Source organism: Schistocerca americana, chromosome 2 (assembly GCF_021461395.2).
Source record: "Schistocerca americana isolate TAMUIC-IGC-003095 chromosome 2, iqSchAmer2.1, whole genome shotgun sequence".
In the NCBI taxonomy this organism is placed as follows: Eukaryota; Metazoa; Arthropoda; class Insecta; order Orthoptera; family Acrididae; genus Schistocerca; species Schistocerca americana.
Window position 1 is genome coordinate 452,567,866 of NC_060120.1, and position 13,522 is coordinate 452,581,387.

Genomic DNA, 13,522 nt, shown 5'->3' on the forward strand with positions numbered 1-13,522 from the left:
GAACCCATAAAATATTTTATGATCTAATTTCCAAACAATATCTGCCATTTATTTACAAAAAAACAAAAATAATTTTCAAACACTAGACTCCACACTGACACAGACTGGCGTCACATTCACTTGCAAGTTTCCAAGTGTTTCAGTAGCATTTTTATCATTGTATCACGCCTATAGTAGGTAGTCACTGTTACGATTGAAGTTAAGGAAGGTAGTCTGTGTTAGCTGTTGCTAGATCACTTTTACAAAAAAAACTGAGTGAACATCTGTTTAATTTTGTCTAAATAAATTGGATACAATAAATGAAGAAATTTGGAACAGCTGTCTCATTATTGACATAGTTACAAAAAAATCCAGGCAAATGATTGAATTTCAGTTCCCAGAGCTAAGTATATTGTTAATACTTTTCTTAGTTATATGTGTGTCATTTGAAATTGCAACTCACAGTCATGTACATTGGCAATTGTTCCAATAAAAATTGTCTGTATATTTTTAAAGTGTATTTTTTGGAACCAGTAATGATAATTATATTTTTTATTTCACAAATTTCCAAATGGTGAATGTCACATTTGGTTATCCACTTTTGCAGTTTCTCAATAATGTTCATGGGCCAAACGAAACTACAGACAGAGGTACAAACAATTATGCTTGCTTGTCTTTATTAGTATTTTTAAACTATACAGTAACATTCGCTCATAGTTACTTTCCGTTGGACACTTCCATGTGGGCTTAGAAAATATTTTGCACACTCGTCAGTAATGTATTCATTTCAGTTAGAAGCTTTATGTAGTAGGAGTTGGAGTACAGTAAAATTCAATGTAATGTCATCTTGTCTCCATGTGCCTGGGATCATCTCACCTATTGGTAAACCATACAAAATTAAGTTTCCTTGTAGGGTACACTGGTTCCTTGCCTTAGCAAGTCACTTAAAAAAATTATGTAGACACAAATCTGTACGGATGACAATTTCTGCTTTCTCATCTTGCAACAACACAGGTTTTTGAAAGATATGAAAAACTAAAGCCATAGTACCAACTATGTTCTCTACAACCTTTCTAGCCCCAGACAATCAGTAATTAAAAATTTGTTCATTTGAACCTTGGATATACACTGCTGGGTATAGTTTCATGTTTTTGTTTAATGGGAAAGTAGTGTCTGCTATGAAAATGTATCTTAGGGTCAGTCAGCTTGTGGCAAGTTCAGCAGTTTTCTGAGAACTTGTTCATTTACGATTATGATCTTCAATACACCTCCATTTCTCTCATGGCAACCAGCATCTGGATCATAGCAGGCATCAACGACTGCAAGCACCACAATGCTATAGGACCCTTTTTAATTTTAAAATTTGCTCCCACTAGTAGCAGGGCACTGTATGACTATGTACTTCCCATCAACTGCTCCCATACAATGGGAGAAGTGTTGTGGCTGAGAACAGGCATGTTGTTCCACACCAGACTTTTCCAGTCTGAAATAAATAAATCTGATTTCAGATTTCAGAAGATTTTATACTGGAAAGAGGTAATGAACAAGTTCCTGGCTCTTCTACATCATCATCATCATCTCTTACACACAAGAAATTAAAATGAATGGGTGGCAAGATATGTACAATGTCTCTTCCCAACTACTTCTAGAAGTACTGTAGAATCAGGAAAAATGAGGATACTGATGAATACTGCATCTGTGGCCTATAAATGGCACAGTCACTAAGAAAATTGCCATAAGTATAGAGGGCAATCACAAAAACAAAAGCTGAATGACATCTTGCTTCAGCCAGAGTTAAGCCTTCTACACAAGTATGGAGTCAGTGTGTATGGGTGTGCCATGTGCATCAACATGCAGTGTTAATTTCCCAGTTATATTTGCAAGCAACACAACTGAGGTAGTATTGCTTTTTGATTGTGGGTGTCCAGTTCTTGAAAAAAAAAAATGGACAAAATACATATTTAACAAGCTTTTACGTTTAGTTACCTTTGTACAACCCTTCAAGACTTCCAACAGTGGTCTACAACTTCAGGTATATTTAAGATAATGCTTGCTTTGAAGTGCGAAATAAACACAAAGGGCTTTGAATGAATCTCCCGTTGTCAAAAAAAAACATGGAGAGCAGCCAGAAAATCTTTCATTGACTGGAAGTGCTCCCTGAAATCTAGGTCTTTTTTTGAAACACCTGATGCTATCAAATCTACCAGAATTTAAATATCTGTTAATGACATCGAAGAGATGTTACAGAAATCAGAGCTGTCTTCCATATTCAGCTCCTGTAGCAAGTTATTCTTACATGTTGTTCTGCAGCAGTTCTTCATCCACTAATAATGTGTGTTCTTTCATTTGCATGTACCTTTAAGTATTAATAGTGCTGGAAGTGTGTACAGCAACCTTAACACTAAGCAGTTTCAAACTTGTTGTGGAACACTGTTGGAAACACAACTGCAACAAAAAAATATATCCAGTAGCAGTGCGTACATGGCTTTCAGCCAACGAGTGCACTCACAGATGAGGCCATTGTGTTTCTGCTGTGCTGTTGAGGCCTGCTGTAGTGCGAAACCAGCAGAAACTTTGGCTGCAAGTATACAGGTTCTCTAGACAGCAAACTCAAAGTAATAAACTTGGGCAATTTTGGGGGTCTTGAGAAATACTATACACAGAAAAAGATAACACACAAGCAGTAGCGAGTGACACTTCTAGACACATTAAGAAATGTGTTGCCTCTTCGATAATAATAATAGGTAATAACTTAAACCACATACAGTGCAGGGCACATAAACTGCATCTGATTGTAAACATTTTTTCAAAGGAACTTAGTAAGTTGTACACTATTAGCAGCAATTCAAAGCATGCTTTCTTCAACACCAAGAAAAGGAAACAATTGTATTTGCAGTTTCTGAAGGAAAATAATGGAGACAAAAAGTTTTTTGATCTTCCAGTTTTAACATGCCAGGACTCACTGCTCTCCACAGCAATTTCATGTAGCAGATCATTTTGAAGAAATGATTGAATTCTTCTGCAGTGATAAGTTCAGGAGTCTTCCAACGTAGGCAGAGTGTGTCTTCCAACGTGGGCAGAGTGCTGATTGTACACTTTTACTAGAGCCCTCTGTGATCAGCGAAAGTCAGCTGACTTTGTGCCACTCTGGAATGTTTACGCTCGTTGCCAACCATAGCTACCTAACAATATTGTAGTTTGTAACAATAAATAGCCATTGTGAATAAAGTGTTGATCTGTGTGTATTGTTGTGCATAATGATTGTTTATATTACTTACAAAAATGAGCGAAGAGGCTGTACGTGGTCCTTCTAGTGATTCACCATAAACTTTCCTTTCATGTCACTTCTGCAACACAATAATCATTACATGTTCATTTCTTTTGTAAGCTATAAGCTAGGTGACATGGGAAAAGAAGGCAGGGCTTGTATCCACAGCCAATGTGCTATGAGCCAATTACAGGCTTCTGCTCCCAGCATCCTCCACTCAGGGGTCAAGTAAAAGCATGCAATCAGAATGTAAATTTGCTGTCAGATGATGAAGTGAATTGGACTCTTACAGAGGCCAATTTCATTAAACATGCCAGTGACCTGATATAAATATTTCCTTTGGGACTTCAAAATATCTGTCATCACATGAGCTCTACTTAAAGAATGTTTCAGTATTTTGTGCAACAAATAAATAACATTTTAAAAAAGGTAAGGTGGCAAGTGCTTCATGCAGAAGTATAGGAGGGATTGAAGCATACTGGGTTGCATTTTTATATTAGGATAACTCTCAAGGCCACAGATCCAAACAAATCAGTCTTCAAGGCTTTAGATTTAGGTTTCAACCCAAGGGCAATAAGCTGGGACATTCATTTATGTAGACATGGCAAAGATCCTGCAGTCTTAGCTGGAATGACTGGTCTCAGTAGTATGGACACTGTGGAATGGTGCAGGGAAGAAAATGTCCATGTGATCAGCATACGCCGACATAGCCAAATGTTTAAAGGCAACAGCAATTGACAATCAGCAGTCTGGAGTTGTGGGACTGAAGGCTATTTGGATTTCCTCTTCCAATGCAGACAGTGAGAGACGGTTTTCTAACTACAGTGAAGTCTGCCTGATGGTAATCTAGACATAATGACAAAGTACTTGAAAAACTGTCTGCAGTATTTGTCTGAAAGCGTAATTTTTTTCTTTAATTATCAAGCATAACAAATTACTTTTTCCTTTCAAGTCAGTGTAATGTAAATAATGGTGATATGTGTAGTGCAATACATTAATGTAAGTGATCAGTATAGTTTTGTTTTCAGCACAACATCTAGTTTGAGATCTATCACTATAAGGGTTGTATCATCAGTGAATATTAACAGACTTGTTGGACAATGAGGATCACATATATTTAAAAAAAAGTTAAAGTGCTAGAACAAAATGTTGTGGGACTCTTGTAGCAATTGGAAGGGCATTCAACCTTCAATTACTTACTATGACAACTTGTTTCCCGTCTAATATATACAATTTGATTAATTATAGTTCACTGTCATATACATAATGTTGTTCAAATGTAGGTACTACGGTATCATGTGATACAGTCAACTGCTTTGTCTAAATTAAGGAGCATAGCACAGGAAAGGAATTGCTTTCAAAACATTGGAAAACATCTGAGAACATCACAGTGTTAATGGTAGACAGACTAAGCCTAAAACCATACAATTAAGACGAGGTTATGGACATGATGGATACTGTTCAACAGCGGTCAAGACATTTTATCTTCCTTATAACTTGAAACAATTAAGGATTTCAAAACATCAGGGAAGTTTCCGGCATGGCACTTGAATTTTACAAGGTAAGTAAAGAGAAGTTGTTATAATATGAACGATATGGTTTAGTGTGTAATTTCAAGACACTATGGATATATTTATTATGTTAGTTACCTCATTTACATGCAATTTGGTAAACAGTCTGGCAACTAACATGTGTCTACTCCATACAATGTTTTACCATTCACTTTTTGATTAAGATGAGTAACACAGAATGTGAGTCTTTATGCAGCTTAGTTTCATTTTTCAACATTTTCAAAGTAAAAATACTTACCCACTCTAATGTCCACAGGCCATCCTTTCTCCTTAGCTGTTTGACCAACTTTTGAAACAGGATGACATAAATCTGGAGTGAAAGGTCCATTGATGTGTGGTTCTAATGTGTCCAAGTTCAGCTCTATTATCTATATAAAAAAAAAGAAGAAAACTGAAATGAATTGTGTATCAGATGTCATTTGTTATACAGATAAATAAATGGCAAACTCAACTTGAACAACACATAATGGAATAATAATGGCAATTTTTATGCCTGTGATGTTGACAGAATGAAAAATAAAATACACATCAAAACTGGAACAGAAGGTAAGAAATTGGACAGACAATAAATGACACACTTCACAGTAGTTGTTAAACAATTCTTTCACTTTCTTTATTTAAAATGCCAAGAAAAATGTTTTCATTTTAGAATTTCATTTTACATCATGTCACATTACAATAATAGTGACATTTCTATATTGTTTAAACTGAAATATCCATGTAACTGATTAGTTTTAAACAATATAAAGTAATCAGACAGATAAAAATCTACTCGCCAGCAGGAGAACACACACACAGGGTGGCGCATGATAAGTCACCTGATTTGTTTCATGAATAACACATTTGTTGTTGACAAGATCTGTAATTTATTGGTGTAGAAGTAAAGGATACAGCTTGGAAATACAACCTAATGAATCACATGTTCAATATGACTGCCATTTTGGTTTACAACCTCTTCAAGTTGCACACTTGCATTTGTGATGACTCTCCAACACAAATCTTCTGGAATGGCGCGGCATAACTCCACAATGATGGCCCTAAATTGCACTGCATTTTGGGGTTATCTGTAGTACACCTTCTCTTTAAGGAACCCCCAAAGGAAGAAGTCACATGGGTTAATGTCCAGGCTGTGTGGCAGCCATATTCCTCCTCCTGCATAACATTCTGGAAATCTGTTTGAAAATCCACTAAGGCCAAGTCTTTTGCATAGGAAATCAAGCACAACGTTGGCAGTATGGGCGCGTGCTCCATCCTGCATGAACCATTGTGTCTGCAATGGAAGACATGAGGCCATGAGCTGAGAAAAGAACTGGTTTCGCAGCATGTATAAATAGCATTCACCAGTTACTGTATCGTCAAAGAAAAATGGACCGATGATTCCAGGCCTTGACATCGCAACCCACACGCACACTTTCTACCCATAGGTGTCTTTCGTGTGGATTATTCATGGAGGTTCACATGCCCAGAATAGAACGTTCTGTTTGTTCACAAAACCGTTCACGTAAAAATAAGCTTCATCAGAAAACCATGTGTTGCGTAGCATTGCCTCTTGGTCTTGCTCGACTGCCCACCTTGCAAACTGCAGTCTCTGCTCCTTATCTCTCGCAGTAAGCTTATGCGCCACACTCATCTTGCATGGATACAAGCGAACGTCACATTGAATGATTCTTTGTACAGATCGGCGTGAAATTCCAAACTTGGCACTGGCTCTTCTTGTTGATTTACTTGGACTACAAGTCAAAGCCTCTCGAACTGCTTCAATGTTTTGCAGCAAACATACAGTACATGCATGTGGCCGTTGACACTCTGAAACAGTTCCAGTACCTTCAAATTTTTGATGTAATCTGGGTATTGTCTGTGGGCTGGAAGCCCACCATGTGCTGAAGTGAGCACAAAACCTTCTCTGCGTCAATGTAACACAGTTTGTCATCGTGTACAGTAACACAATCTTCGTCTTTTGCGCGACGGTCAACCGTGCTTCGTCCACCATTGTGGAAAACTGAAATGGTGGACTCACAATGGAAGCGATGAACTTGTTACGACATCTGGTGTGATTTCCATGAAATGCATCAAGTTGAGCGCACAATTTGAAAGCTATTGCCCTAATAGTATACTTGTAGGATCAAAATTCAATAAGGTGACTTATCATATTAAGAAAGGTTTTAGATATGCAAGCTTTCAGAGCCAATAGCTTCTTCTTCCAGCACAAGGGTTGTAGGGTAAGGAAGAGCAGTGAAGTAAAAGGACTGGATAGGGTTAGGAAAAGGGGTAGTGTTTGGAAAAGTCTCCCAGAACCCTGGGTCAGAGGAGAATTACTGGACGGGATGAGAAGGAAAGACTGACTGTTGAGGACAGCACTGGACGAGATTTGGAAACCTGAGAGCTTAAAGGTAGAAGACAGGGTAATATGACAGACAGATTAGTGCTAAAACATTATGAACGAGTTAATATGAGTGAAAAGCTAAGTGCATTGTAAGTAACACACATACAATGCTCTTACCTTTGTATGTAAAACACATACGATGACATCAACAAAAGATGTAGTGAAGCAATGTAGCAGATACGTGTGACTTTAATATCATCCAGATTTGTGCATTAGCATATTAGATTGCCACAGTGACACAGACTCTGGAGGTGCAACAAAACATCTAGTGTCCTTATTACACTTAAAGATGGAGCTATCTCCTGACAGTCAAAGAAAGGCAATGACTGCCAATCTATAACCAAAACAGAGGTGGTCAGTGCAACAAAAGTTGATAACAAAATAATTTATCTGTGTAGACTTTTTAGGGGGAATGAGAAAACTGACTGACGTTTTAGTTGTCAAGGTTGATAATATGGCAATACTGAGACTAAAAAAATCCTGAATTCCGAATTCCATTGTTGCACAAAATACATAAAGACAAGGCACTTTTTTACTCAAAAAAGTTATTGAAGGACAGTTAAAACATTCAGCATATTTCAATTGAAGATCATATAGAAGATGAAGCACTTGGCAAAACCAAAACTGTCAGTTTTATGTCATAAAATGGGTATTTTATGCTGAGATGTGTGGTTTCTTATTTTTCGTTGCTCTCTTTCTTAAATATTTGAAAATGTGATGTATTTGCATTTAATTAAGTGTCAAGCAAGGTTGGCAGTACCTACTGCTAAGAAAAGCATTTCCATTTACTTTAAAACCTATTTTTAATGAGTCTCTGGGACCAAACTTTTTTCCCTTAAGTAGGTGTGCAGCTCCATACGCCAACAAAGTGACAGTACGATTGAGGGTTATATATTATCCTTTATTTCTTGGAGAGAAAAAAAAAAGAAGAAGAATGTGATCCAAGAGTAGTTTGCTTTTTCCTGCCAACATAACAGGCTGACATTATTTCTCTAGCTGCCTGATACACGGCAGAACCACCTCATATACACTGAATGAGGAAATAATAGTTTCCAACACTTGCAGCAAAATTTAATCCAGTTGAACCACACCGCCGGTGCCGCCGCCACCACCACCACCGATTATCATATAATTGCCTTTGTGCATAAACACATTAGCAATTTAAATTTATGTGACTGTTGTGTTGGATAGACAGCACTTCTATTGCAGTGGTTAGCAGGTTAGTGCAGCGTGCCGTATCACAGGTGTCATCATCTTACACTGACAGTCACTACAATCAAGCAAAATATGGGTGAGAAGTGTGGCAAGTATATCTGATTACCACCAGATCATGGATGCTCAGTGCATGGAACACAATCTCCAAGGTTATGAAGGCACTGAGCTTTTCACATGTTGTCATGTCAAGTGTGTACCAGGAGTAATTTGATTACAGGAGAAGCACCACTTCCAGATTCCACTTATGGAAACGGATAGACTGCCCACAATTCACTACACCAATCTCCAATTTATGTTCAACAACTAAACAACAACCACAACAAAAACAAATGGCAAGCAGTCAGGAGGAGGCAATGCAGCTTGTTTGCCAACATGGCACCACTCACTATCAACACACTAAATTAACTGAAACATCAGTTAAAAAATGAGCTGTGCTGCTCGAATAAGAATGAATAATGTATCAAATTTCAAGTGGGCGAGAGTAGCTGCAGGCCAAGCTGAAATTCTAAGGAGTGTAAAGGCACTGATTATATGAACATCTCGTGTAAAAAGATGCAAATAAAAGAAAAAGCATATCTCCACCACTGAAAATATTAATGTTTCAATATTCATTTCATTTCACATTGATTGGTTACCATGAGTACACTTTTTTTTTTTTATTTGTATTTTAGATATGTTCCTGTCGCAAGCATATCTGTAAATATGTGGAAGTGGAGTATTTGCCTCACATGCGAACTTTCACTACAGTTATATGCAACACAACCCACTTAAGTCACCGACATAGATGGAAGCCACACTGTAGAACAGTGTTGTAACCACAGGAGCAAACTGTTTGTTACACTCAAGGCATGAAAATAATGTATCTGACCCAGCATTGCAGCACCACCTTCCCAAGCCAACTGCACGATCCTGCAGCCAAGTGAGCCGGCAGGCTGCCTTCCAAATTCCACTGCCAGAGCCAGAAATTTGCTAGCTGGCATGGTGACAACTTCTCCTCTGGGACTGTGGCAGTCAGGGTTACCACATGCTAAGCTCTGACACTTGATCTCTGGGCCCCTTATGTGACTGGAAGCACTGATCTGGCAAAATAAGACCGTGATGAGTGAGTACAAATAGTAGCCACTTCTGCCATACAGTGGCTGTTTAGTACTGTCCACATCCAGAAAGCCATCAAGCCAGCCATGAACCCAACGTACGTTATTCGGCCTAATCTACAAGTAGCCTTGCCTCTGCTAACCACTGATCTACGGAGAGCCATACCTAGTCCTGATGCTTTTGGGGGTTGAACTGGCACCTACCAACTGGTAATCAATGCAGGCTGATACTGAATAACTCCTGGGTACCTCCAAGAGGTCCTCCTGCACCTGATCCCTGGTGAGCTGCTGTCTGGATGCCGCATTCACACCTAATGGCATGGCTGGTCTGTACACAAGTGTGCTCCCACTGCACGTCTGATGCCTGCAGGCCCAACACGGCTGTGTACCAGCCAGCTGAAGCGTTGACACCGCTCCTTTGCTGTGGCCACCTTTCCAGCCTGTCGTCCCCACAGGCACCTCATATTGTCACCTACTTCAATGGGCAAGTGGCACTGCCCAGTGTTATCACAAGCCACTGCAACACTGACTACACTGATAATATGAAGTCTGCTAAATAAGCATGCTGTTGTTACGATTTCATAGTGGCCGAGGAACTTGTTCTGCATACTGTTCCCAAGCCACCAACCTGCACCATCATCCTGACATGTAACAGGGTCAACAATGCTCGGACAACCCTGACCCCTCATACCTGATGAAAAGTAGCAAGGCAGGGAAGCTAAGAGTAGTGATGAAGGTCTGCTAATTTCTTAGTTTAATACAATTTATAAACACAAACTTCATTGTTGGAATGGAGCCTCAGCAAATTAACTTACACATCTTAAATGTGCGCTCCACAACACCACCGACAGGCACTGCTATAAGTGTGTGTGCGCACTGGGAGAGAGAGGTGGAAGAAGGGAAAGGAGACGTTAGGAAGAGGGAGTTATACCTGATCATAAGTTGCTCCTGGATCTGCTGAGAAAAGTGACTCAACATGTTTGTCTGCCTCCTCAGCAATTTCCTCTCTATTTGTGGCTACCAAATAGTCTCTCATACGCCGATTGTATGGGAAAATTGAAGTGGTTGCACCAATCTCAGCACCCATGTTACAAATAGTGGCCATACCTGAAACAACATAATACTTGTAATTAGCGTATCAAGATTTATAAGTGAAAAAAATTCTTGAACAGTTAGCCTAGAGAGGTGGTGAGGAAGAAGGGCCGGTGGGACATTGGTAACATGCCAAACTGTAACAGAGAAATGAAAATATTTTTCAAAACCAATATTCTTTGAACAGTGCGAAAAGTTGCAAAGAGAGATGACAAGATGGAAGCTGTAGATGAATAATGGAGCTGTACTACATATCATTACTCAGTCAGTAGCACAATTTTGAAGTTTAGGATACTAGGGACTAAATTTTTGTATTCATACCATTTAGCCAAATAAAATTTTCTTGTCCATGCTCTTAAAAGGAAAAAAACTTAGTACTTATGGGAATAATCAATGATCAATAAGGCAAGGCAAAAAGAAATACCAATGCAGTCACTTAAAAAGAGAATGCTATATCCAAAATAGCACAGATCAAGGCCAAGAATGGAACTTGAATTTATCTATGAGCAGATGTCAAGAATTACCTCTCTCACTCTATCTTTACTTGTTTCTTAGTGCTGTTAGTCACAAGCTTGCCACCACATTTGTGTACGTAACTATTTCCACTAATTTCTCACAGTGTGAAGTGACATTAAGCAGTGCAACAGTCAATGCAGGAACTGGAAATCCTTCCCCAAGAGCCATGTAATAGCAGTCACGAGCTATGATTGGTATTTAAGATGACAGAGTAATACCTTATTCTTTCAAATAACTTCCGGGAATTCAGCCAGGTAACACTTTCAGCGACCGCCGATATTTCGGCGGGAGAACACCCCGCCATTTTCAAGGCAAACTGCAACGGACAGGCGGCGTACATGCAAATTTAATACCTCGGTTCTTGGACCCAAGCAGGAAAGATGACACACACACACACACTGAACACTAGTGCCACCAAAGATGGCCAAAGTCAGAGCTATCGATAGTGAGACTATGAATTCGCAGGTGAGGTAGCATTGAGTCTGTCCCTCTGTTTCTTGACAAGGGAGAGAGCCGGATTCCAAACAGAGTTTAAACAGAAACCTCCATCCCTGTTAACAAGGTTGCTCGCTAATTTAATCTCAACTGCCTCCCGAATCACACTGTCCCAATAGCTGGACGTGCATGCCAATATCTCGGTGTTATTATATAACATGGGGTGACCAGTATCCAAGCAATGTTCGGCAATAGCAGATCTATTAGGCTGCTGTAATCGTGTGTGCCGTTTATGCTCAGTACATCTGTCCTCCACGGTCCTGATAGTTTGACCAATATATGCCATGCCGCAGCTACAAGGGACACGATATACACCCGCCTTACGCAGTCCAAGATCATCCTTAACGGAACCCAAAAGTGCTCTAATTTTAGATGGAGGTCGGAAAACGCATTTCACATCGTATTTCCGTAAAATACAACCGATCTTATTGGACGTGTTTCCTACATAAGGCAAGAAGGCAGTAGACTTAGGTGTTGACTCAGAATTATCATCAATCACCTGATGTACAGTTGGTCGATAGCGCAACGCACATTCAATCTGTCTATCACTGTAACCATTTTGACGAAATGTAACTTCAAGATGGGACAGCTCAGCTGGCAAAGTCTCAGCGTCAGAAACGATATGTGCCCTGTGTGCCAAGGTACGAAGTACCCCTTCACGCTGAGCCGAATGGTGACAACTATTAGCTTGTAAGTACAAGTCGGTGTGAGTACGTTTCCTGTAGACTGCATGTCCCAATGATCCATCATCCTTCCTCCTAACCAACACGTCGAGAAAGGGAAGACAACCATCCTTTTCCACCTCCATCGTAAAACGAATGTTCGGGTGGATCGAGTTCAGATGTTCTAGAAACACATTCAAATTCTCCCTACCGTGAGGCCAAACAACGAAGGTATCGTCAACGTATCTATAGAAACAGGCGGGTTTTAAAGGCGCCGACTCCAATGCACGTTCCTCGAAGTCTTCCATAAACAAATTTGCGATCACAGGAGACAACGGACTACCCATCGCAACTCCATCTGTCTGCTCGTAATACTGGTCATTAAATAAAAAATAAGTGGATGTCAACACATGCCTAAAGAGATTAGTTAAATCAGCACCAAACCTGGCTTCAATTAACCGCAACGAATCAGACAGAGGAACACGAGTGAAGAGAGAGACCACATCGAAACTCCCTAAAATATCAGAGTCATTCAGCCTCAGTCCCTCAGCTGAGTTCCTGATATGATGTTCACACCGTCCTACTTGTGGACTCGACAGAGAAGCAAGATGCTTGGATACACAATATGTCGGGGCGCCGATGTTACTCACTATAGGACGGAAAGGAACCCCTTCCTTATGAACCTTTGGAAGGCCATATAACCTAGGGGGAACCGCACTATAGGTGTTAAGCCTCTTGATTGTGTCCTGCGACAAACCACTTTTCTTCAGGAGGCTGTTGGTCTTTCTCTCAACACTTTTCGTGGGGTCAGCATCGATTCTGCGATACGTTGAATCAGATAGTAAACGTTGCATCTTTTGTACATAATCATGTTTATTTAAAACAACGGTGGCATTGCCCTTGTCAGCAGGTAAAATAACAATACTGGGATCAACTTTGAGAGAGCGTAAAGCAGACAGATGGAGTTGCGATGGGTAGTCCGTTGTCTCCTGTGATCGCAAATTTGTTTATGGAAGACTTCGAGGAACGTGCATTGGAGTCGGCGCCTTTAAAACCCGCCTGTTTCTATAGATACGTTGACGATACCTTCGTTGTTTGGCCTCACGGTAGGGAGAATTTGAATGTGTTTCTAGAACATCTGAACTCGATCCACCCGAACATTCGTTTTACGATGGAGGTGGAAAAGGATGGTTGTCTTCCCTTTCTCGACGTGTTGGTTAGGAGGAAGGATGATGGATCATTGGGAC

At 39.9% G+C, this 13,522-nt stretch overlaps 1 protein-coding gene across 1 annotated transcript in view; it reads right to left on the reverse strand.

The window, feature by feature from the left end:
- Positions 1-13,522, reverse strand: part of LOC124595442 (probable aconitate hydratase, mitochondrial) — an 83,229-nt gene that overhangs the window by 40,554 nt on the left and 29,153 nt on the right. Inside the window, exons 7-8 of the mRNA XM_047134186.1 lie at positions 10,442-10,617; positions 5,057-5,186 (exon numbers count right to left, since the gene is read on the reverse strand). Coding sequence (XP_046990142.1) covers positions 5,057-5,186; positions 10,442-10,617 — 306 coding nt within the window. The remainder of the gene's footprint in view (positions 1-5,056; positions 5,187-10,441; positions 10,618-13,522) is intronic.